The 26,413-nt window shown below is 41.9% G+C and overlaps 1 protein-coding gene across 1 annotated transcript in view; it reads left to right on the forward strand.

The window, feature by feature from the left end:
• The window catches only part of LOC126481091 (uncharacterized), a 598,566-nt gene that overhangs the window by 449,998 nt on the left and 122,155 nt on the right, over nt 1–26,413 (forward strand). Inside the window, exon 3 of the mRNA XM_050104598.1 lies at nt 26,021–26,275. Within this exon, the coding sequence (XP_049960555.1) occupies nt 26,021–26,275 (255 nt within the window). The remainder of the gene's footprint in view (nt 1–26,020; nt 26,276–26,413) is intronic.

Raw genomic sequence — 26,413 nt, forward strand, 5'->3', positions numbered from 1 at the left:
AAGGTTTATTAACTACCCTTGACCATGATTTCAACAACTGTAAAATTATCTTCTTCAGAAGTACATGGGCCTACTGAGGAATTGTTTTACATCATAATTAAAAATAACTATCAAGGGATAAAGGATGTACAAAATCACTAGATAAAAATATAATAAACAAAAACTACTTACACGTAAAATAACATACTGGCGAAGACAAATGTCATAGCAAAGTAGGTCATGTCAGGTAACACGATATATGTGACCGCCTGTAAAACCAAATATAATCCATGAAAAAGCATTCCAAATGAGATGATCTAGCAGTAACGTCTTCAGATTAAAATGTACATGCCATTAAGAGGCAGTGAAACTGCCCATGTGTGACCGTGCCATGCAACGACTGACGTAGTTATCGCGAAAAATTATGCGCATGACAGTCAGATCAGGTGTAAACTATCAATCACCACGTTATATCGAAACTACTTTAACCAGTCTGAAGTATCGGCTTAAAACCTTCAAGAAACTGTCCACTCGCAAGTTGCATTGACCATGAAACATGTTACCATCCCTATTGAGTGTGTGTTTAAAATTTTTCAGTCCTTCACGTAAGTCTAATTTCCGTCCTTTAACCTGCATACAAAAAATTAAGATTTCACCGAGATCTTTAGCGGAATGATTAGTTACGAATAAATGTTCAGCACATGTAGAGAGTTGAATGTGGTAACACATTAAGAGATCCGCTGCAACTTGCGGGTCGACAGTTCCTTGAAGTCACGATTACGTGATCGCCTTAGAGCCTAATGCCACTTAATGACGGGACTGAAATTGCTATTCTCATGTTTCTGTAATTACACTTTCGAGAAATCAGCGTCACCGCTTCACAGTATGTCAGGCTTCCTGTACCACCGACACGAAGTACAAGCGCTAGGAGAAAGGGGAGTAATCTTGTTTAACGTGATGGAACACACGTCCCTGTGATCGTGTCTGAGTATTTCGGTTACAGCTTTCACTCGCTCAATGATGATTATTGATACGGAAGTGTTCTTGTGTGTCTGTCTTCTCTGTTTCTCTATCCCTCCCTGCCCATTATGACGAGTAATCTGCTTTCTTTTCAGCAAGTATGCTACTTTTATAATGATCCCTAATATTTTAAGTTGTATATCGGACAGATGATAAGAGTCTGAATAGCGTCAACTATTTACAGATGCTTCTTTTTTTCGAAAACTATAACCAAAAAATACCTAAGCGTGTGTATTAGTGCAGTCATTCCTTATTGCTTGAGGATTTTCATAGTGAAAATTCTGTCAAATAATCACTTGTCCTCGGCAGAATTGTGTTCTTGACAGCAGTTTTCTTAAGTTTCGGATATATCAATGTTGGAGATCCTGTTTCCATGTGGAAGACATCTAAACATTATAAGTTTATTTAGACGGCAATGCTACAGTTTCTTTTTTTCAAAAAGAAGGAACAATATCAATGAAATGAGCTTCTGTAAAGTTTGGAAAGTAGGAGACGAGGTACTGGCAGAAGTAAAGCTGTGAGGACCGGGCGTGAGTCGTGCTTCGGTAGCTCAGATGGCAGAGCACTTGCCCGCGAAAGGCAAAGGTCCCGAGTTTGAGTCTCGGTCGGGCACACAGTTTTAATCTGCCAGGAAATTTCATATCAGCGCACACTCCGTTGCAGAGTGAAAATCTCATTCTGGAAACAATATCAATGTTTAACGTCTCGTTGACGTGGGGCACTAGCTGGGTCTAGTACAGGATTGCGGAAAAAGTTTCTGTTTTGCTTTTTCGAAGCAATCATTGCGACATTTTCCTGAAGTAATCTGAATGGAAAGCCGTTAAGCTAAATTATTATGGTCGTATGGGAATTTGAAGCCCGGCCCTTGATTGTTTAACATTAAGATACGTCGCAGTACATGTCAGAAGAGTGATGAGCAGTTGAGTTACACATGTCTCCCAAGAGCCAACCGTCGAGTAACTGATGTATGAAAATGTCTCCAGTACCCCTAAGAGTAGTAGATTAGCCAAAACTTACTCCACTTACATATGATACGGGCTATTGAAGTGGGGGATTTCGCCCATGAAAGTGATCTTTTGTCAACTGGGCTTTGAACATAAAACTCGGAACTGAATGTTCCCGCAACATGAAGGTCTTTGAAAGGGTAAATGGCGTGTATCAAGACACCAGAGAGAGGAACCCTTCGATGTATTTACTTCGAAAATTTGACAAGAATCCAAGATCGAAGTCTCTAACAGCACAATACGGCCTCAGACAAGGTGACGGTAATAGATTTTTGTAGTAAGCTAGAATCACAAGCTGCGAAATGGTCGCGAATTGACCAGTGACCGGAATATAGAATAAATTTCCTTTACTTCAAGTGAATGGTCACAATTTTTTTTCATCAGACTATAATGACCCTCTTCAGTTCTGTTTTATAAAAACATGTCTTAATATACTGGAGTATGTAGGACATGTATACTCCAGAATATTAGTACATATTTTTATAAAACAGAACTGAAGATGGTCATTATATATAAAAACAAGAGTCCAAGATCGAAGCCTCTAACAGCACAATAAGGTGTCAGACAAGGTGCCGGTAATAAATTTTTGTAGTAACCTAGAATCACAAGCTGCGACATGGAGGCGAATTGAACAGTGACCCGAATATAGAATAAATTTCCATTACGTCACGTCAATGGCCATAATTTTTTTTCTCATCAGACTACCGGTTTCGGTCTATAATAACCATCTTCAGTTCTGTTTTAAAAAACATGTCCTAATATACTGCAGTATATAGGACATGTATACTCCAGTATAATAGGACAGGTTTTTAAAAAACAGATCTGAAGATGGTCATTATAGATCGAAACCTGTAGTCTGATGACAAAAAATTTGTGACAATTGACGTGAAGTAAAAGAAATTTATATAGCCTACAATATCCAACAGTTTTCCTACATGTTACCAGTTCTCGCAAGTGACGATTCAAATGAGAAGACGGCCAGTGTCTACCGTTGACAGCGTCCTGGAACTGTGGAACTGTTACACTGAATGAACCGAGGACATTTGACGAGAACAGTTTAATGAACAGTTAACAAAGATCGCGTAGAGAATTTATAGTAAATTACACTCAAATCAAAACACCAAATCAAATCGGCGACCGCGGACCCTGTAGATCATGCGCCGACCTCACAGTGCTCCTCCATAGATGGCGACCTTGTGCACTTTGGATCCAGTTGTCACGGCCTCCTAGTTGGCAAAGGTATTTCTGTACTCATCCTCCAATCGCTTTCTGGGCCTTCCGACTGGACGGGTACCATCGGGTCTTCCCGTAAGTACGCCTTTTGCCCGAGAGGTGTCTGGTCTCCTAGCAATGTGGCCTGCCAAGCTTAGTCTCCGCGCTGTCAGTTTTTGAACGATGTTCGACTGCCTCATCAGCTCATACAATTCCTGTTTTTTTTTTTTTTTTTTTTTTTTTTTTTTTTTTTTTTTACGAGCTCCCTTCCTTCACAGGCCCAAAGATCCTTCTCATAATTTTTCTTTCGAAGACCAACAAGTGTTCTTAATCCTCCTCTGTTGCGTTCCATACAACAATATTGGCACTATCACGGCATTGTATGCTTTAAGTTTGGTCTTAATTGACAGGTTATTGGGTGACATTATTTTTGTCTCCCGCCTCGAAGGCGGCGCATGGGTTGGATCAGGAAAAAGTAAAACACGTCGGTACTGCTGTGTGAATTTTAAATCCCCTCTACTCAAGCAATAAGAATACATAACTTGGAATGAGGTGCTAAGCTGAAGCGAAGTGTCCTGGCTGGCTGCACCTGATGAAATGGGGCAGAATCTGTAGCGGAGCTCGTAGAGCTGCACAGCACCAGCTAGAGGGTGCTGCCGTCGGTGTCGCGTGGTAGTGCCAACCTTTGAAACTATGTTGCATCGCTACTATCGATACCACAATTATCTGCTATGTAGATAATGTCATAGTAAATTACACTGCTTGCCAAAAAAAAAAGTGAATCGCCCAAAAGATATTATCATTGTAAGAATACATACACGCCAAAAGCGAGTATGTAAAATGATTGGAGTTACAATTATCTGTGAGACGCAGGATTTTCACTAGTGTACATTAGTGTTGTTCGAGTTTCGTGTTGTTACCAAGCACGGTAGGGTATATAAGGCGAACGAACAGCGTCAGATGTTGAATGATCATCGTGAAGGACACGGAGATGCCGCGTACTCCTGTGAGACCTTGTCAGCACATCCGAAGGGATCTCCTTGTGGGTCTCCATTTGGCCGGCTGATCGAATCGTACTTTATCCGGATTTGTGGAGCATTCCGATGTGGCAGTGGACCGATGTTTGATTGCATGGGAACGGGAGGGCAGGAAAACTGGTCGTCAGGATTCCAGTCATCTAAGTCTGACCACCAAAAGGAAGGAATGCCGTATTTTGTACCAGCACCTTCACATCAGCGCCTGTCATCCGTGAACAAGTAACGGATTTCCTGCAACGTTCATCCTGCATCATCTGTCGGAGACTACTTGCTGTCGGTCTAGGAAACTACCGTCTCATGCGCATGCGTCCTCTAACACCACAACAGAAACGATTGTGTCTGGAGTGATGTCGTGACCGCGAAGCATGAAGGACTGATGAGTTGAGTCGCATAGTGTTCAGTGATGATTCTCAGTTGTCCACTACCCCGGATGAACATCGACGGTGATATGGCCCCCGCCTGGGGAGAGATCCTATTCTTCCAGTGTTTTGGAGAGGCGCAGCGGTGTCACTCCCGTCGCCGTGGTGTGGGGAGCCGTCGGATATGAGCTCAGGTGACATCTGATAGTGACTGAGCGAACTCTGGCAGCATAATGGTACGTCACGAGCATCCTGCATCCTCACGTCTTACCCCTCCAGCGGCAGCATGGTGGTGGCATTTTCCAACACAAATGGGACGTGTCTTTCTGCATGGTGAGGTACTCTCCTGTCCAGCAAGATCCCAAGATCTGTTCTCGACGGAACAGTTTTGGGACCAGCTAGGGCGTCAATTCCGTCCCAGTGCAAGTATACGGTATATCAAGCATCAGTTACTTTTTGTGGGCCAGCTTGCCACAGGAGAGGATACAACGGCCTTATAACACCATTCCCAATCGAATCAGTACATTCATTCAGGTCAGAGGGGGTCTAATGTCATACTGATAAATGGTTCTAATGGCTCTGAGCGCTATGGGACGTAACTTCTGAGGTCATCAGTCCCCTAGAACTTAGAACTACTTTAACCTAGCTAACCTAAGGACATCACACACAACCATGCCCGAGGCAGGATTCGAACATGCGACCGTAGCGGTCGCGCGGTTCCAGACTGAAGCGTCTAGAACCGCTCGGCCACACCTGCCGGCTACTGATAAATGGGTTCATATTGACAAGTTCTTTGTAATTTGTAAAAATCACTCAATCACTCTCATCCATCCCCTGCACAAGAAAGGTGATAAGCAAAATGTAAATAACTACAGAGATATATCTTTGGTGCCAGCGGGTTATAAAATATTTTCAACAATACTACTAAACAAGGTAGAAGCAACACTTGATAGCCAATTCGGAGAGTATCAGAGTGGATTTAGAAAGGGCAGATCTCGATCACAACAGATTTTCAACCTAAAGTCCATAATTCGTCACAAACTCCAAAGATATAGTTGTAGCATTTATAGATTTTAAAAAGACACTTGACTGCGTTGATAGGGAAACACTAGATAAAGTAATCAGAGATTTTGGCATCAAATCTAAATTAGCAAACCTTATTCGTGGAACGCTCACAGACACTAAATCAAAAGTAAAGTTTCAGGGTGAAATACCGAAGGCATTCAACACAAAAACAGGTGCAAGGCAAGGTGATGGCCTGTCTCCACTCCTCTTTAACTGCGTACTAGAGAAAATAGTAAGAGAATGGAACCAAAAACTAAGAGAAAAGAAGCTATGACCAATCAGACTGGGAACTAAAAACAAAGATACTGAAATTCACTGGTTAGCGTTTTCTGATGATTTTACCATTCTTTCTGAAAACCTAACAAATGCTGGAATACAAATCAATCTCTTAGAAGAAATAGCCAACAAAGCAGATTTAGGAATATCTGTAGAAAATCTAAATTTATGACAAATATAAAAAATGCTCCGGAATCCCTAGCAAAAGATATTGGCCAGATAAAGAGGGTAAATAAATTTAAATATTTGGGAGAAATTATCCAAGAAAATGGCTTAGAAAAACTCGCTATAGAAGAAAGAGTACATAAAATGAAGAGAGCTTATGGAATAACTAGGAATGTCTACAACAAAAGGTGTCTGTCTAAAAATTTGAAGATACAGCACTACAACACAGTTGTAAAACCAGAATGTCTTTATGCAAGTGAATGTTTAGTACTGAACTAAAAATTATACAAACTTGCAGTCCTAGAAAGAAAACTCATTCGAAAAATACTTGGACCACCAAAAAATTCAGAGGTATTGAAATTAAGAAGCAACGAAGCAACGAAGAAGTTCATCGCAACATAGAAAACATAAATGAAACACTACGAAAGAGGGACTGCTATTTTTTGGACATTTATACAGAATGAACAGCAACAGGTTAACCAAACAGATTTTTAAATATCTTTGGGACAAGAAGTCAACAATAGCCTGGATTCAATAAGTTAGGAAAGATTTGGAAAGAAACAACATAAGTGAAAAAGATGCAACAGAAAGAGAGAGTTTCAAAAGGAAAGTGTTAAAAATGGAAGGATTCCAAGGCAGGAGGGGGAAGAAGACAGGGTCAAAACGGTCCGAGGAGAGAAAAAGGATACATAGTGAAAAGATGATAGAATATTGGAGGAAAAAGAAAGAACAACAAAGAAGGAAGCATTGAAATTGGTGCGTGATCCTTAGATGACCCAAACGAAGAAAGAAAGAAGAAGAAAACACATACTCACTCAACTTGCGAAGATTCATTTCGGTTCTTCCACCCTTTCTTGTTGTTCACTTTTTCTGTCAGGTAGTGTACTTCTGGGAAACAACTTGAAGTATACTGCAAAATTTGTTATGTACTCTTTGTAAACTGTTTCAAATGAAAGTATTCTTTTCTATGATAAAGAAAAGCCTTCAAAACGTCACTCGGTGGATTATATTACCCTCTGAGAACAGAAATAATGAGTTGCAACTGAAGTTAGTCACGTAAGCGTAATCCAATAGTAACAGAGCTGAGAGACACGGAACATAGTCATTTGTAAGTGATCCCGTTTATTAGTGAGATAAGGAAATCCACTGTTCTTCTACGGAGGAGGTTAGTTCTGTATGACTGGTGTCAGGTAATCACGGGGTTCAGTCAGGTTCTAACGGTTTACCCAGAGACTGTTTGTTGCTAGTAGTAAAAGCGCCTCAACCTCCGCCATCGGTTCAGCAAGCAGCGTAAACTGACTGTATTTGGGGGGCATTCGAGGATACCGATTTCACAAGCAGCACGTTCCTTACCTCCTTTTTGGTAGCGCCTCAGTCAGAAACTAGTCGTACGCCAGACACATTTATCTTGATGCTACCATTTATTCGCGAAGCCCAGACTAATGGTGGAAAACAAGACCGGAGCAACAGTTTTGAGGTGGACTGGTTCGTCGCCGCAGCTGTTGCCCACCGCCTGCAAGCTGACGCGCGATGCCAACTCATTTGGAGTTTTCCTGGGCTGTTCGGACCCACCACGATCTCTCTCTCTCTCTCTCTCTCTCTCTCTCTCTCTCTCTTCTTTCCGCCTCTTTCTTTCTCTCCCTCTCGCCCTATCTCCCTTTCTCTCTCTGTGGCGCGAGCGGGATATAAGATGAAGGCCCCACTTGCTTCAGTCCCCACAATGTGTGGCAACCATTCTCGTTTGTACCTTGCTGAACAATGTACAAGGATAGAAAACGGTTACACGTGTTGATTTGCATGTTGTTTTATTTTCGGGTGAATGTGTATCCTTGTTTCTTCTTTTCTGTCTTTGATTCTTTATACTAGACCTGCCAATTAAGCGGAACCTTCTTTTCCTGTCACAGTCACTCGACTACGCATCATTAGAAACATAGAATAATTACCCAAAGTGTAGAGGGTGCTACTTTCGTGCCGTGTTATTGAACTAACTACGTGAATGTTATATACACTTGAAAAACCATATGGCAAAATGGAAATTATACATTAATGGTATTGCTGTTCCCAGAGCCTGTTGAATGGGATGGACTAATGACCACAAGCTATGGATTGACAGTAACCTTAGAAAGAGAAAAGTAATGAGTATTATCAGTAATGAGATTAGCGAAAACTTAAATTCGGTGTTGGTGACCACCAAGTTGACGAAGTGAAAGACCTCTGCTACCCTGGAAGCAAAACAATCCATAGCAGAAGAGGCAAGGACGACATAAACAACAGAAGCAGTGGAAAAGAGGGCATTCCTGGCAAAAAGAGGTCTACCTTTATCAAAGACCGGTCTTAATTTGAAGAAGTAGTTATTGAGAGCGTATATTTGGAGCACATCGTTGTTGTGAACCGTGAAGATTAAAATACGTCCACATTTAATCTTTTATTTTTCTGTCCAGGTGTTCCATTATACTTGTCTTCAGGTGGGTCAATGTAGAGTAGTGGTGTATTCCGTACCACCCCATCACAGTCGTGAAATACCTACTGTAAAACTCTCCACCATGATATGCTTGGCCGGCCGCTGTGACCCAGAGGTTCTAGGCGCTTCAGTCCGGAACCGCGCACCAGCTACGGTCGCAGGTTCGAATCCTGTGTGTGATTCCTTAGGTTAGTTAGGTTTAAGCAGTTCTAAATCTAGGGGACTGATGACCTCAGATGTTAAGTTCCATAGTGCTTAGAGCCATTTGAACCATGATATGCTTGAAGGTTATCAGGATATTGATTCGTTCGTGTCTGCAACAATGGACTTTGGGAGAACTAGGAAAGAAGAGAATCCAACTGTTTGAGATGTGGAGTTGTAGAAGAACGTTGAGAATTAGAGGGGCTGATAAGATAAGAAACGAGAAGGTTCTCCGCAGAATCGGCTATCAGATGAACGTTTGGAAAACGTTGATAAGAAGAAGGGATAGGAGGGATATGTAGAGGGTAAAAGCTGGGTGAGAAGACAGAGATTAGATTATATCGAACAAATAATTACGTACATCTCCTGGATAGCCTGCACGACTAGCACTCTTGGGAGGTATGCGGGAGAATTGTGAAGTTTGGGAATTGGATGAGAAGTACTGGCGAAATCAAGCTGCGAGGGCAGTTCGTGAGTCGTGCTAGGATAACCCAGGTGTTATAACATCAGCACACGAAAGGCAAAAGTTCGGATTAGACTCCCGGTCCGGCACACAATCTGCTAGGAAGTTTCAAATCAGCACTCACGCCACAGCAGGCTGAATATTTATTCTGAAAGATACAAAATTTTAAGAACGCCGCTTGGAATAAGGAATAAAAATTACGGTTTATCGTTCCGTTGACAGCGTGGCAGTAGACACGGAACACGCGATCCTTTGAGAGAAGGACAGTGAAGGAAATATCACTGCAGTAGACTTAAGCGACTTGAAGAAACATCACCGTCATAAACTAAAGGCAACGCGTAGTTGATGTAGCCGTCCTTCTCTGACACTCACCATCTTTACCGTTTGGTTGTAGCTGCTGCAGAATAATTCCACTGAAAAAAAAAATTGTAACTTGAATGTTGTAGGTCTGTGTCTTGATTATTCCAAGGATTTTTCTTTCTAAGGTGACTTTTTATGAGACTGTTATGGCAAATTAAGTGTCCAGTTAATTTAGCTTTTTTCTCTGCATCATATTAATCAATATCCGCTTCTCTTTCATTTCTTTCAGTATTTGTCCATTAAATTTTCTTTGAGTCCAAGATGGTTTCGTCGCACTTCTCGATATCCACATCTCTAATGCTTCTAATTCCTTCTTCGCCAGTGTCCATCCTGTTTCCCAAGTAAGGTGGTTGCTTGTTAATAAATTAATCCTATTTATGAAAACATTTTCAGTCATCGAAATTCTTCTGTTTATATCCCTTATACATTTGTTGCCATCCGTTATTGTATTTCCCAAGCAACAAAATTCATTTACATGCGGTAGTGTATTATTTCCTATCTTATTATTGTCTTCACTTGTCTCTTCGATTTATTCATTTCCATTATTTTAGTTTTGTTTATTTTCATTTCGTGGTTGCCCACGGCATGAGACAATTTTCTTCGAAATCTGCTAAGGCTACAGCATTATCAGCAAATCGAAAACAATGTTTTTGCTTACCACTAATTTAGATCCCATTGATACTGCTTTTCTATAAATAAACTAAATATGAAGATGGCGTTGCCGGACACCTCTTCTTATCATAGACACAGTCTTACAGTATTTATGTACTCTGGTTTTCGAAGAGAGTGAGAATCAATCTTTCATCTCTCCAGGCCATTTGGGTAACTTAAATGTGGATGGGAATAGGGGATTAAACCCCACTACTCTCTAACGCTAGTTTAATACCTCATCCACTGCGCCACCTCTCCAGCCAACATTCCGTTCGGAGATCAGAACTCTTTACTAAACCATCAACGTGGAATTTGATTTGGTGTATGACAAGTTTTGGAAATATTGTGTGATTTCATAAAAGATGTTAGCATCTCTATCACACACGATGTTTGACAACAGGCATCACTGTCGACCGGGAAATAAATCTTGCGCCTAAGTGTACAGAGGCGTGTAAATTACATGAAGAAATGTAATCATTTATGGCGATTGTCACGAATACAATTCACTTCACTTTCCTGTCGGGCGCCTTGTAAGTAGCCTGCTAGCTCTGCCATATCAAATTATAGACGGAGTCAATTTCTATGTCTGTGCGAAATGGAGTGAAAGTTAAATTTTAACGTCCTCCCAACATCGTGGTCGTTGGTTGTCGAGACACCATCTCAGCTGCCTCAGTATGGAAACAAGATACCTCCCGATGCCCTGATTAGAGTGATTCACGGAAATCGCAAAAAAACTAAATCTGCGTTTAGATTTGAAAAAGGAAAAACCGGAAATGACATATGCTACAACCAAATTAAATGGTGGCAAAATTTAAGTTAGTAAAATAGTATCACTAGTCATCGGCATAATATTTGTAAACATCTATCATCGTAAGAGTAGAACTGTCAAGCTACTGTCAAATCATAATTCACGTGATATTTTCAATACATTTTCGTCAGTTACCATCTAATCAAAACATTGACAGTTATAAGACCGTACACTAGCGACGTAATATGAACGTCACATCATCCTAGACTTCTTCTTCTTCTTCTTCTTCTTCTTCTTCTGTAGTGGTCAGTCCAAGGATTGGTTTGCAACAGCTACAATGGCAGCTTGTCTCCTTTCTGTGCGTCTTTCAGCTTTTCTCTTCATTTCTTTATAGGTGTTACATCCCACATCTTTCACGATTTGATCCATGTACCTCAGTCGTGGTCTTCCTCTTGGTCTTTTTCCCTCGACATATCCCTCCATGATTGTGTTCAGGAGTCCTTTATGTCTTAATAGATGGCCTGTAAATTGCACTCTTCTTTTAACAATGAAACTCCAGAAGCTTCTCTTTTCACCTGCTCTTTCCCGAACCACTTCGTTTGTGACCTTGTCGATCCATTTTATTTTGAGCATGCGTCTATAGCACCATATTTCAAAAGAATTTAGCTTCTGGTCTTCCTCTGTCCCGAGAGTCCATGTTTCAAACCCATAGCATGCCACACTCCACACATAGGATTTCAGAAATCTTTTCCTGATATCATGGCTGATGCTCTTAGATGTTAATATGTTTTTCTTCTTGTTAAAAGCAGCCTTTGCTTGAGCTATTCTACTTCTCACTTCTGCCTTGCTCCTTCCATCCCTGGTAATATTACTGCCCAGATAAGTAAATTTATCAATTTGTTCAAGCAGTTCATTGCCTACATGAACTTGGACTTTCACTTGATCTTCTTTGTCGCATGCCATTACTTTTGTTTTTGCTTTATTAATTCTCATATTATATTCTTCACCCATAACTTTATCCATTCTATTCAGTAGGACTACAAGATCTTCTTCACTTTCAGCCAGGACAGCTATATCATCGGCATATCTTATCATATCTATTCGTTGGCCATGAATTACTACACCTGTCTGTGAATTTTCCCTTACTTTTTTCAGCGCCTCTTCAATGAATACGTTAAAGATAACAGGGGATAGTGCGCAACCTTGTCGGACACCTTTCCGTATCTGCACCTCTCCTTGTTTTGTCCGCCCACGGATAACTGTTGTCTCGTTTTTGTACAGGTTCCATATCATTTTTCTATCTTTATGGTCTATTCCTACTTTTTTGAGTACCTCAAACATCTTATCCCATTTAACATTATCAAAGGCTTTCTCGACATCTACGAAAGCTATGTATGTTCTCAGGTTCTTATCTAGTCGTTTCTCTATTATTAGTTTTAGAGCAAATATTGCTTCTCTGGTTCCTCTATCTTTCCGGAATCCAAACTGGTCTTCGGAGAGTGTAGCTTCGATTTTTTTATCTATGCGTTTTAGGATAATTGAGGTTAATATTTTAGAGTCGTGAGTAACTAGGCTGAGTGTCCTATAATTTTCACATCTTGTAGCATTTGCCTTCTTTGGAATGGGGATCATAATGTTTTTCTCAAGGTCTGTAGGAATTTTACCCTGCTCGTTGAAAACAAGATTATACAACTCCTGATTCAGTTTTGCTCCTCCGGATTTCAGAAGTTCGGCTGGGATATTGTCTATACCAGGCTATTTGTTGTTTTTCAATTTTTTCAGAGCTAGTTCAAACTCTTCCTTTAATATAGGTTCACCTATGTTGTGTGCATCTACTTCTGTTTCTTCTTCCATGATGTTTCCAGACAGGTCTGGTCCGCTGTACAGTTTTCCTATATACTGTTTCCATCTTCTTGCAACTTCATCATCGTCATCCAACATATTGCCATTTTCATCCATCACAGCCCTACACTTGTTTCTTCTGTCTCCAAAGCAATGTCTCACACATTTATAGGCCTTGTCGATATTTCCCTTGCTCATGTTGTCCTCATCTGAAATACAGAGATCATCAAGGTATTTTTCTCTTGCTTGTTTTGCCTCTCTGTTGATTCTGTTTTTCAGACTCTTGTATTTCTCTTGGTCTTCCTTCTTCTCAGAATTTTTTAATTTCCTTCTTTCTTCCATCATATTTAGTAGGTCATTAGTGATCCATTCCTTCCTTTTCTCTGTCCTTTCTTCTCCTATTACTTCTTTTTCTGCTTCTAAAATACCAGTTTTTATTTTTCCCCAGGTGCTTTGGATGTCATTGCAGCCCTGTGTATTTGTTTTCTTGTCTGTTTCTAGTTTACCAGTGAATTTTCGTTTTTCGGGTTTGTCAAATCCCATTTACATGTACTTCTTTTTTTAATCTTCTTGAATTTTAGTTCAGTCGTCATCATAACGAGTATGTGGTCACTTTCCAAATCACAGCCTGGATATGATGTGCTGTCCTTAACTTGGTTTTTAAATCTTTGCTTCACTAATATGAAGTCAATTTGATATCAGTTAATGTCACCAGGCATTTTCCAAGTATATCTTCTTCTTGGATGATGATTAAAGAAGGTATTTGTAATGCAAAGTTTATTTCTTTGGCAGAATTCTACAAGTTTATCCCCTCTTTCATTTCTTAATCCTAATCCAAAATTCCCTGCCACATCTTCTTCTTTACCTTCCCCAACAACGGCATTCATATCTCCCATGATGACAAGGTTTTCAGCTCCTTTAATTCTGCCAATTACTTCTTCAAGGTGGTCATACATCATGTCGATTTCATCATCCTCGTGCCTCGTAGTTGGCATGTATACTTGGATTATGATTGTGTCTCTTGGTTTAGTTTCCAATCGGACATATATTATCCTCTCACTATGTTGAACAAATCCTTTTATTCTTAACCCCATCTCTTTATTGAGGATAATTCCCAATCCTGCAATCCCGGGATTGTCTTGTGCTGTTCCAGTATGTATGATTCTGTAATCCCCTGACCAAAAGTCGCCAGCGTTTGGCCATCTCATTTCTGAGACTCCCAGTACGTCAATATCCATTCGTTTCATTTTCATTTTCAAGTTTTCCAGTTTACCACATTTAAGAAGTGAGTTGACGTTCCATGTTGCTATCCTTCTTACATTAATGCTTTTGGATTTTGGAATCTCTTTAGTTGCCCCGCCCGGAGATCCGAATGGGGGACTATTTTACCTCCGGAGAATTTAACCAAAGAGCTTTCCATCATAAGCTGTTGATACTTGGCATACCCCCCCGGGTCTTTAATGGGGTGGTTTCCCGTTGCCTTCTCAATTCTATGCCGTTGGCCACCTTGTGGCTCCTCCGCCTTTAGGAGCAGTTTCCCACCCCAAGGGCAAGAGAATGCCCTTCCTTCTAGCTGCTCATCCGCCCTCCTAGAAGGCCGTTGGCAATTGATAGAAGGTAATCTCCTTATCCCGGGAGATATTCGGCTCAGTAGAAGTATAGGTTGGAAATGGAAGCCCCTAGCCCTCGAAACCTAATAGCGTCAGGGTCGGAAAACAACAAGAGTTGGCCGAGGGTGGCCAAATAGGAAAGATAAAAGTGAGGAGCCTGGCATAAGTAAGTGGAAGCAATGCCAGGACTCAGCTCGGGACCCCGTGGTCGCCAGCCACGTACTCACTAGGTGTGAGTCCCTGACGTGAGCACAATATAGTCACTTTAGTGGCTCAAATGGCTCTGAGCAAAAAAAAAAATGGCTCTGAGCACTATGGGTCTTAATTTCTGAGGTCATCAGTCCCCTAGAACTTAGAACTACACTCCTGGAAATTGAAATAAGAACACCGTGAATTCATTGTCCCAGGAAGGGGAAACTTTATTGACACATTCCTGGGGTCAGATACATCACATGATCACACTGACAGAACCACAGGCACATAGACACCGGCAACAGAGCATGCACTATGTCGGCACTAGTACAGTGTATATTCACCTTTCGCAGCAATGCAGGCAGCTATTCTCCCATGGAGACGATCGTAGAGATGCTGGATGTAGTCCTGTGGAACGGCTTGCCATGCCATTTCCACCTGGCGCCTCAGTTGGACCAGCGTTCGTGCTGGACGTGCAGACCGCGTGAGACGACGCTTCATCCAGTCCCAAGCATGCTCAATGGGGGACAGATCCGGAGATCTTGCTGGCCAGGGTAGTTGACTTACACCTTCTAGAGCACGTTGGGTGGCACGGGATACATGCGGACGTGCATTGTCCTGTTGGAACAGCAAGTTCTCTTGCCGGTCTAGGAATGGTAGAACGATGGGTTCGATGACGGTTTGGATGTACCGTGCACTATTCAGTGTCCCCTCGACGATCACCAGTGGTGTACGGCCAGTGTAGGAGAACGCTCCCCACACCATGATGCTGGGTGTTGGCCATGTGTGCCTCGATCGTATGCAGTCCTGATTGTGGCGCTCACCTGCACGGCGCCAAACACGCATACGACCATCATTGGCACCAAGGCAGAAGCGACTCGCATCGCTGAAGACGACACGTCTCCATTCGTCCCTCCATTCACGCCTGTCGCGACACCACTGGAGGCGGGCTGCACGATGTTGGGGCGTGAGCGGAAGACGGCCTAACGGTGTGCGGGACCGTAGCCCAGCTTCATGGAGACGGTTGCGAATGGTTCTCGCCGATACCCCAGGAGCAACAGTGTCCCTAATTTGCTGGGAAGTGGCGCTGCGGTCCCCTACGGCACTGCGTAGGATCCTACGGTCTTGGAGTGCATCCGTGCGTCGCTGCGGTCCGGTCCCAGGTCGACGGGCACGTGCACCTTCCGCCGACCACTGGCGACAACATCGATGTACTGTGGAGACCTCACGCCCCACGTGTTGAGCAATTCGGCGGTACGTCCACCCGGCCTCCCGCATGCCCACTGTACGCCCTCGCTCAAAGTCCGTCAACTGGACATACGGTTCACGTCCACGCTGTCGCGGCATGCTACCAGTGTTAAAGACTGCGATGGAGCTCCGTATGCCACGGCAAACTGGCTGACACTGACGGCGGCGGTGCACAAATGCTGCGCAGCTAGCGCCATTCGACGGCCAACACCGTGGTTCCTGGTGTGTCCGCTGTGCCGTGCGTGTGATCATTGCTTGTACAGCCCTCTCGCAGTGTCCGGAGCAAGTATGGTGGGTCTGACACACCGGTGTCAATGTGTTCTTTTTTCCATTTCCAGGAGTGTATTTAAACCTGATTAACCTAAGGACATCACACACACCCATGCCCGATGCAGGATTCAAACCTGCGACCGTAGCGGTCGCGCGGTTCAAGACTGTAGCGCCTAGAACCGCTCGGCCACTCCGGCCGGCAGTGACTTTAGTGAAAATGATGTTCACATTAATACACGGCTCACAAAAATTGGATTCGCAGGTACTTGACAATGGTGATAAAATGCCGAAACACTCTGTTGTTGTTGTTGTTGTTGTTGTTGTGGTCTTCAGTCCTGAGACTGGTTTGATGCAGCTCTCCATGCTACTCTATCCTGTGCAAGCTTCTTAATCTCCCAGTAACTACCGCAACCTACATCCTTTTGAATCTGCTTGGTGTATTCATCTCTTGGTCTCCCTCTACGATTTTTACCCTCCACGCTGCCCTCCAATACTAAATTGGTGATCCCTTGATGCCTCAGAACATGTCCTACCAAGCAATCACTTCTTCTAGTCAAGTTGTGCCACAAACTTCTCTTCTCCCCAATCCTCTTCAACACCTCCTCATTAGTTATGTGATCTACCCAACTAATCTTCAGCATTCTTCTGCAGCACCACATTTCGAAAGCTTCTATTCTCTTCTTGTCTAAACTATTTATCGTCCATGTTTCACTTCCATACATGTCTACACTCCATACAAATACTATCAGAAACGACTTCCTACACTTAAATCTATACTCATTGTTAACAAATTTCTCTTCTTCAGAAACACTTTCCTTCCCATTGCTAGTCTACATTTTATATCCTCTCTACTTCGACCATCATTTTCCTCCCCAAATATCAAAACTCCTTTACTACTTTAAGTGTCTCATTTCCTATTCTAATTCCCTCAGCATCACCCGACTTAATTCGACCACATTCCATTATCCTCGTTTTGCTTTTGTTGATGTTCATCTTATATCCTCCTTTCAAGACACTGTCCATTCTGTTCAACTGCTTTTCCAAGTCCTCTGCTGTCTCTGACAGAATTACAGTGCCATCGGCGAACCTCAAAGTTTTTATTTCTTCTCCATGGATTTTAATACCTGCTCAGAATTTTTCTTTTGTTTCCTTCACTTCTTGCTCAATATACAGATTGAATAACATCGGGGAGAGGCTACAACCCTGTTTCACTCCCTTTTCAACCACTGCTTCCCTTTCATGCCCCTCAACTCTTATAAATGCCATTTGGTTTCTATACAAATTGTATATAGCCTTTCGCTCCCTGTATTTTACCCCTGCCACCTTCAGAATTTGAAGGAGAGTATTCTAGTCAACATTGTCAAAAGCTTTCTCTAAGTCTACAAATGCTAGAAACGTAGGTTTGCCTTTCCTTAATCTAGCTTCTAAGATAAGTCGTAGGGTCAGTATTGCCTAACGTGTTCCAATATTTCTGCGGAATCCAAACTGATCTTCGCCGAGGTCGGCTTCTACCAGTTTTTCCATTCGTCTGTAAAGAATTCGCGTTAGTATTTTGCAGCTGTGAGTTATTTAACTGATAGTTCGGTAATTTTCGCATCTGTCAACATCTGCTTCCTTTGGGATTGGAATTATTATATTCTTCTTGAAGTCTGAGGGTATTTCCCCTGTCTCATACATCTTGCTCACCAGATGGTAGAGTTTTGTCAGGACTGGCTCTCCCAAGGCCGTCAGTAGTTCTAATGGAATGTTGTCTACTCCCGGCGCCTTGTTTCGACTCAGGTCTTTCAGTGCTCTGTCAAACCCTTCACGCAGTATCATATCTCCCATTTCATCTTCATCTACATCCAACTCGGTAGTGGTGTCATTCTCTGCCAATGGAATCATTCGAATGCGATACGTGATCAGTACAACGTTCTCACAGCGATTGCCCCATTTCCAGACCTCGGAACCGGTACTTTTCATTCAAGCAACTCCTCATTTGGCATCACAATGCTGAGTGCACCTCGTTCCAGCCATCCTACAAAAGTAAAAATTTTTGGCAGTACCAGGAATGGAGCGCAAGTCCCCTGCTTGGTAGTGAGTGACGATGACCCTCACCTACAGCTACAGCGTTAAGCACATTGTCTGATAAAGAACACAAAAGCCACCATTTGTTTGTTTGTTTAGAAAGCTCCACAACAAAATGACAAAAACAGTTAAGAGTCGCACGTGTAATGGGAAAAATTGCCTCTGTGATGTATGTAGGTAGATTACTACAACAGCGTTGTTTGTGGATGGTGAATCGTCACTGGAAGAAACAGACGGAAGAAACTCTAGAAAAAGGCATGAGAAGCCTCATGCAAAATGTGGATTTTTTCTAATACCCAAACTAAAATAGTGAAAATGATGATAAAATCTCACATTATACCAGCTGAAAAGCTGAATATTAGAAGCAATGTTATCATTCTTGCAGTACTGAAACTAGCAATTAAACCGGATATTAACACTGTCCTTCAAATGCATCATGACTATGAGAAAATTTGTAAACCAACTGCAGAGGCTCTGTCCTATGCATATCGTATAACAACTGTAGCAGATTTCAGAACTAAAACAACTAATAACCACAAAAGGAGAAGGAAATTCTTTAAAAGACTGATTTTTTTAGCGCAGAGGCCCTACTCACGAAGTAATTGCATACAATAAACATGAATGGGTGGACGTCTCACTTCTCAATAGCTAAAAATAGTAACCAGTAGATGTTTCTCGCTGTGAATGCTTTTCTCTCATAAAAAAAGTTATGAACAGAAGCAATAGTTCCGTTAGAGTAGAGTGGTACGGCGGATGCTTCGGGGGAGGAAACGGCCATACTATAGCACAAAGTTAGCCACCTAACACTAATAATAAGATAAATTCCACAAAATAACAGAGAAGAAGCAACTGAACTGGATCAGACACAGAGCAATGCGTGATGATTATCACGCTTGCCGTGTTACGCTTACACTATATCCTGACAGCATTGAGGATGATTTTTAATTTGGTTGAAACCCGAATTAAGTTCTGGACACTGTATTGTGAAGGGACTTATTATGCTGCTGACGGTTGTACGTCAATGTGTATATTCCTTTTTTTCCTCCGCTCATAAAATTTCAAGGAAAGTGCCCTTGGATTTCAGGGACACGACCCATCTCCTTTTACCGCTTTATTAGCGGCCAAAGCCAGATGCTTTCTGGAGCACTGTGTCAAAATGTCAGTCATATTAAAGTTTACATAACGGAATTTAATAACAAGGCTGCCAGTTGCGTAGATATAGAGAACACGCGCAAATAAAAAAGCGATTATAGGCTTTAACCCCGACGTGCTGAACATCTCACGCACGTTCTTTTGATAAATAATGATTACCTCGCCACAAATTTTTGCACAATAATAGAGTACGATATCGCTTCAGCGGTTAAGTGTAACATCAACGCTGTCGTCCAGCATACTAAAGCGGCAATATAAAGTGGAAAGAGTGGCGTAATCAGTTTTGGTAATTACGCATGTGAGATGCAAATAAAAGGTTTCTTGGAGCATCCGTTATTCAAGGCCTCTCCGTAATAACTGCTCTTGGGTTCAGCAGTCAAGGAAATGCACCATAAACTCACGATATAGTTGAAGCGTGATAAACGCTTGCTCGGAGGCCTACCTCATCTCAGTACTTCTCAGATAATAAGAATAGCCATTATTTTCACAAGTAATTGCATAATGCACTGTCTTGTATTATCTCGTATACGATAGGCTTTCCTAGCCGTGAGAAATACTTAATCAGAAATGGAAAGGACTTGAAAAAGATGTTATCAGACGAAGCTACTAGTCTGTTTATTCACGCAGTTTTACAATAAATGAATTTTAGTTCTTCTTACAACAACACACATTATGATTCTGCAAAGATATGTAACAGTTAATTTGGGAGCAGAGAATTGACTTCATGCAGGAAACGTGGGAGTTGCGAAGTCACCTTAGGATCATACGATCTTACAACATGTGGTTGGCAGTTCAATTTATTTTCCTCATTTGATTTTATACGTTTATTATTTATGCAGATACGTACAGTGTTATTCATAAATGCCTCCGGGGTTCCAGAATACGTGTGTCTAATTCACTGCAGTGCAAAAGCAGTGTCCCTCTTTGCAACCCTGTGCATTGGGTTGCCATCTGTAGGCGACAGTACAGAGCGTACGATTTATCTACATGTTCTGACACGCCTGTGCCCTAGCTGAATACCCTGCAGCCACGCAACGGTGCATGTTACAAGTCGAAACTTGGAGAGACTCCCTGCCCACTAATATGTGTCAATTTTATGAGTGTGTTGTATTCCTCCAGTCATCTTCTGGAACTTCGGACATATTTGTGAATAACTCTGTACAGTATATATTACGAAGGCTATTAGGAAACTAAGCTCCGATCCACCGTGAAATGAAAACCACAGTGAGAATCAAAAATGCAACAGTTTGCTACACTTTCCAGCTACTGCATTACATAGTCACCGCACCGATTTACACATTTGTCTTAGCGTTGTGCCAATTTTCCAATGGCTCGTTATAGAACGTAGCCACCTTTGCTTTCTGCCACTTCTCTACACTGGTCTGCAGTTGTTTGTCTGTGGCTAAATGTTGTCTTGATAGCCAGCGGTTCATGCGAGCAGAGATGAACATCAAAGGGAGCCAAGTTTCGGCCACATGGTGTATAATCAAACACTTTCCACCGACAACGCTCAAGGGGCATTCTCATTGCCCCTTTAGTGTACGTCCGAAAACTGCTATGAATAAGGAAATGCCTAACAGGTACGTTATGTGGGGTTGCATGAACTCAGGTGGAACCTTGCAGCCCCCATCCATTCTTGGCGGGAGACATTATTGTAATAAGCATGTTTACCTGCTCACTGTATGCTCACAACTGAAAAGCGCGACCTGTTGGACTTTAGTCCCCGAACAGCCTTCGTACATACATTGTTACATTCATAAGTACATTGATGTAGGCCTTTCGAAATTACACACTGAAGCAAATGAATTTCAGATCCCTGCATCCATATGGTAATATCTACATTTGTGTCTGTAAGCCTCCAGACAGTTTGTGGCGAAGGATACCTTTAGTGGGAGTAATTTACTGTGCTGATCTCTATGCAAGCTAGAAGTTCAGTAACTCTGTCCTTTGATTCGTTAAGCGAGGTACTAGTCCCAAGAAGAAAAATATTTCTTGACTCGTATCTCATTGTAGGCTAACGGAATTACTGTTCTCCACAAATCATAGCGTTTTTCTTGTAGTGCCTCCCTTTTGTAGAGCACTTCTCTAGCACTGTCGTGCTGACCAAGCAAATGTGAACCCACTTCACTGGATCTTCCCTCTCTCTTTCGCTATTTCTAGTTTGTAAGAGTTTCATACATATGAACCATGCTCCAGAATCGGTTGAACTAGGGTTTCGCAAGCAACCTCCGTTAGTGAATTACACTTCCTTTGAAATGGTCCAATAAATGTATCTGAAATCAGTCTTTATTACGGTTATAAATCGCTGGAACCATTTGATGAGATGATTGCGTAACTGAAATTAGAATTTGTGTATCGAAGTATTTCTAGAGTTAGTAATAAAAACATATTTTAAGTAAAAGTAGTCATCAAAATCGAGGTATTTCGGTCTCATGCTTTGAGAGGGTCATCTTGATTTTTTTTAGAAGTGTTTTCTTTATTTATGTGTCAAAATGACTATGAACACGGTTTTGCAGGATCAGTTGAAGGAAGCTGCCCCATAGAACTTATTATGTCGCTCTGAGTGAAAGGTGGTTCTCACTTCCAATACATGTTACTAAAGCTGAGTATAATTTTAAAAGCGAAACCAAATACGAAAACTTGAACCACACAAAGAAAGCTAATAACTTAAATACAAAAAAAATGTATCGACATAGAATGGGACAGATAATATGAAACATCCCCTTAGAAAAATTAGTGAATTACTGTGCTGATAAACCTCTTACGTTATTTGATTTTCAAACAGCTGAGCAGAACTGAACGTACTCAGACATTTCTCTCTTTACTTATTCTGATCAACACTAAACTGACACACAATATTTTTAGCGCAACGCAATCTGACTGTCAATAATCCCTACAAAAGAATGACCCTGACTAACAATAACATGTACCTTTCATGAATCACTTACCTCACAAAAATCTTCGTTACTCTAACTACTGCAATATAGCGAGCGCCAATACTGCCAGCTAAATAAAAGATTCTAACTACTGAAGGCACTAACTACTGATAGGCATAGTTAGCAAATGAAAAATTTTGATAGAGAACAAACAATGTATTTACCTTAATAAAATTCAAAAGACATTATATATATATATATATATATATATATATATATATATATATATATTCATGACATCCAGTCTTACAAATTTACTGTCTCTGATGCACACACGTCCAGATCGTCCGCTCTCAAAATTTGCCATCTCTCTCCCCACATCCACCGCTGCTGGCGGCTCACCTCCAACTGCGCAACGCCACGCGCTGTTCACATCCAACTGTCAGTGAAGTCTGTGATTTTCATACAGAGCGCTACCAACACAAAAACCTCAACAGCCTACTTACAAATATCATGCAGTTTTGTGCAGTGGCCGAAAGCTTCTGTCATGGTACCTCGAGATCAGTTTTTATTGAGTAGAATTTTTGGTTATAGTTTACAAAGCAGTTTTCATCTGAAGTAATGGCAAGGAGTAGCTCGAGTGCCCACAATCATTCTCCCAAGTTACGAAATCAGCGGCTAGTTGAATACAATTGTATTACAATTCTTACTGATAGATATCTGAGAGTTGTAATCCTAGCGGATTTTTCTGCCTATTTTAGGCGCATTCCCTTACATCCTTTGATGTTAGATTCAATGTTCTGTCTTTGCATCAATTGCAGTACATCCTCATTCATTCCTGCACTCTGTGACAACATTATAAAGATGTGATTTCATTGTATATAACTGCATCGCCTGCAAATAGTCTCTGGGAGCTAAAATCAGTCTCTTCTGGGCCTTTTGTATGTACAGGGTGCAGCGGATAGAAGTGCAGATATTTTTGTTGGTGAGTGAGAACAGCGTACTGAATAACATTACATCAATATTTACTTTACTTGCAGACTAATAATTATAGCTATAAAGAGTAGCATGTTTTTAGGTTGATTAGTACGTCCAAGTACATGTGGCAAGAGCAAGCCATTAGGGCTTATTTTCCCATGGGCAGGAGGGTTAGCTGTTGACGTGTGGACGTGCGGATGCAGAACGGTTAGCCTATACTGACAAGTGTAGCCCACTTAGAGGTGCAGTTAGAAACGTGAATAAAACATCAACTAGTAAATTATGTGACGTGTTTTTGAGAAGACTGTTCGCTGCAGAAAAAGAAAAAAAAAACAGCTTACTGATGTTCGTATATGTTGAGGTACCACACACAAAAATATCTGCACTTATATCATTACATCCCACGTATTGTGGTAGCCATAGAGTATTTCACTGAGGTAACCTGGAGTATGACACTATGGGACTTAACTTCTGAGGTCATCAGTCCCCTAGAACTTAGAACTAATTAAACCTAACTAACCTAAGTACATCACAAACATCCATGACCGAGGCAGGATTCGAACCTGCGTCCGTAGCGGTCGCGCGATTCCAAACTGTAGCGCCTAGAACCGCTCGGCCACCACGCCCGGCGATAGCTCTGGGAAATTATAGTGCAGCTATAAAAGAAACGCATAAAAGACACAATCAGCGTATATGGACTGATCTAAATCCTCGCCCTACAGTTCAGGCTAGACATCAGGATGTCTAGATTTGAATGGCTGCTAGTAGTATGGCTGGTTCGCATGTTCTCCCAGCAAGTCTTACAGGTGCTGTATGCAGAGAATGTATTCGAAAGACCCGACGTCTGTCATTTAGATTTTTATCCCTGGGGGCACGTTAAACGATTGGTATCTGCAGCAGACAAACCAGATGCAGAAACTTTCCATCGATGCGCCATGGAAGCCTGTGCAGCCATTCGACACCCTCAGGGAGTACTTGAAAGGATGTAACAGTCCATGTTTCGACGAGTGTGTGCATATATGGGATCAAGAGGAGGATATTTTGAACATTTGTTATGAGTTTCTGAATTGATGATATGTCGGAAAGGACAGACGCCACACATTCATGATTCCCCAGCTGTGTATATACATGTTAAAAGAGAAATATCGACGTCACCCACATGAGGGTTGATACTTGGTACTTTTGGAATTAAGGAAAACGTGGAAGGACGGACCCACCAACATAACTTTGTTTTCACACAACCTGTATATTTAACGATATAAAACCATAAAATTTTCTTTAACAAATGAACAAATTTGCAAAATTCTTTTAACCTTAAACCTTAAGTTGAATAAGCTTTTACAAAAGAAATCTGAAGTGCTGTATTGCAAAACAGCAAACAAAATGACAATGATTACAAGACGGCCGAACCTGCAGCCCGCCCATTATCGGGTGAAACAGCGGTTTTTACTACCACGCTGGACACAGTCTGTCTTATTAAATGCCCTTCTGCAACACATGAAAACTACATAAGCACCATTGATGACAAGAGTGATTCAATTACTCAAAACAGATGTAACTTTTAATTTGAAAGCTGTATGTCGAAAGGTTCGGTGTTAAGATGCGCACCCGTGCTTAAAGGTGAAACAGAGTAGGAAACAATATGACAATGATAAGGCTTACTTCAAGGCAACCAGCCTCTTAATTTCAGTCGGCATCCAAGGTGCGACTGGATCCCAACCCGTCCCTTTTGACAATTTTATTTTGACTAAAGCCCTGGTGACAGTTGGCTGTTAATATTTTCAAAGTTAAACTGACAGTCAGTTATTAAGACTGCTCTGAAGGATCGTCTTAAAACATTACTTGTGAACACTTATTACAAGAGAACTCACTCGCGAAACCACAAGATCCAGCTAAAATAGACCAATAATGACCCGTTCTTTCAAACATAGCAATGAGCAGCTTATTACAACAGGCTGTTCAGATTATAATTAATGGCCGAGAAATGCAAATACAATCAAAGAATTGAACTAGTTAACATCTAAATCTAACCACAAGGTCCCTCTTTTGTTTAACGGCTACCTGTGTACCTGTACCTTAGTACAATTGTTCTGGCTTACAACTAGGAGCTGATTCATTAGAACCTTTATAATCGGGCATTGAAATAATTCAGTGGCAATGGGTGAAAGTTTGTTGCGAACCCAGATTTCCCACTTCATGCGACACGTCACCTTAATACTTTGGCTATCCGAGCATGCTTCACGTCCAGCCCGGTGTTGATGCACCCTAGGTTCAGCCTGTTTTGGGTATCACTGCTGTGAGCAATGAGCATTGAAGATGGTGGACACGGGGGGCGCAACAGGGGCAGTGTGCGACAGGTAGAGAATTTGTTCCAGACTTGAAGCGTGCTCGGGTAGTCAAAGCAAGACTGCTTAAATGAAGCAGGAAATTCGGATTCGAGTCCTGGACCAGCACAAATAGTCAGTTGTTGACAATGAATTATTTCACTGTACTCACGAAACGAACGTCGGTGTTTCTATTTCACCAATTTATATCATCTGCCCCAGTTCCAGATGATATAAGTTGGGTTGTCTATCTTCAGGTGCATGCAGTATTTTCCATTGTTTTATTCTGCAGACACTGCATTAAATTTTTTCTCGCTTCGGTCTAATGAGCCTGTCCTCAAAGTTTGTAAAAACATTTTTGAATCACCCAATGTAGTGAGGTCTACTGCTCAGGCTTCGTGACACGAGGAGCACTGTACCACTGTTGAGGGCCGTGCATGATGGTCGTCTGTCCCGGCAGGTGAGCGACATCGACTTGAAGCTGTCTGGCCTGAAGTCACAACTGGATTCGAACCTGCTGCCCGCCGACGACATCAACGCTGAGGCCAGCGAGAAGAAGCCCATCAGCATGAGCCTGGGCGACGTCGCCAAGGTGGTCACCGCCGAGGTGGTGACGCGCGTCTCTCGCGAACTGGAGGGCCTCCGCGCCGCCACCAACACCGTCGACCGCAAGCTGCAGTTCCACATCAACCTCGTCTCTGAGAACCTCGGCAAGGTGGGCCCGCTCTGCACCAGTCCTGCACCACAAAAGCATGCACACCACACACCAGTCTCATGGCACGCTTAGATGCAACCATTTCACATCACTGCATGCTTACTGAACGCACTCTCCTTACCATCAACTCTTGTAATA

The sequence above is a fragment of the Schistocerca serialis genome, chromosome 5 (assembly GCF_023864345.2).
Source record: "Schistocerca serialis cubense isolate TAMUIC-IGC-003099 chromosome 5, iqSchSeri2.2, whole genome shotgun sequence".
NCBI classification, from domain to species: domain Eukaryota; kingdom Metazoa; phylum Arthropoda; class Insecta; order Orthoptera; family Acrididae; genus Schistocerca; species Schistocerca serialis.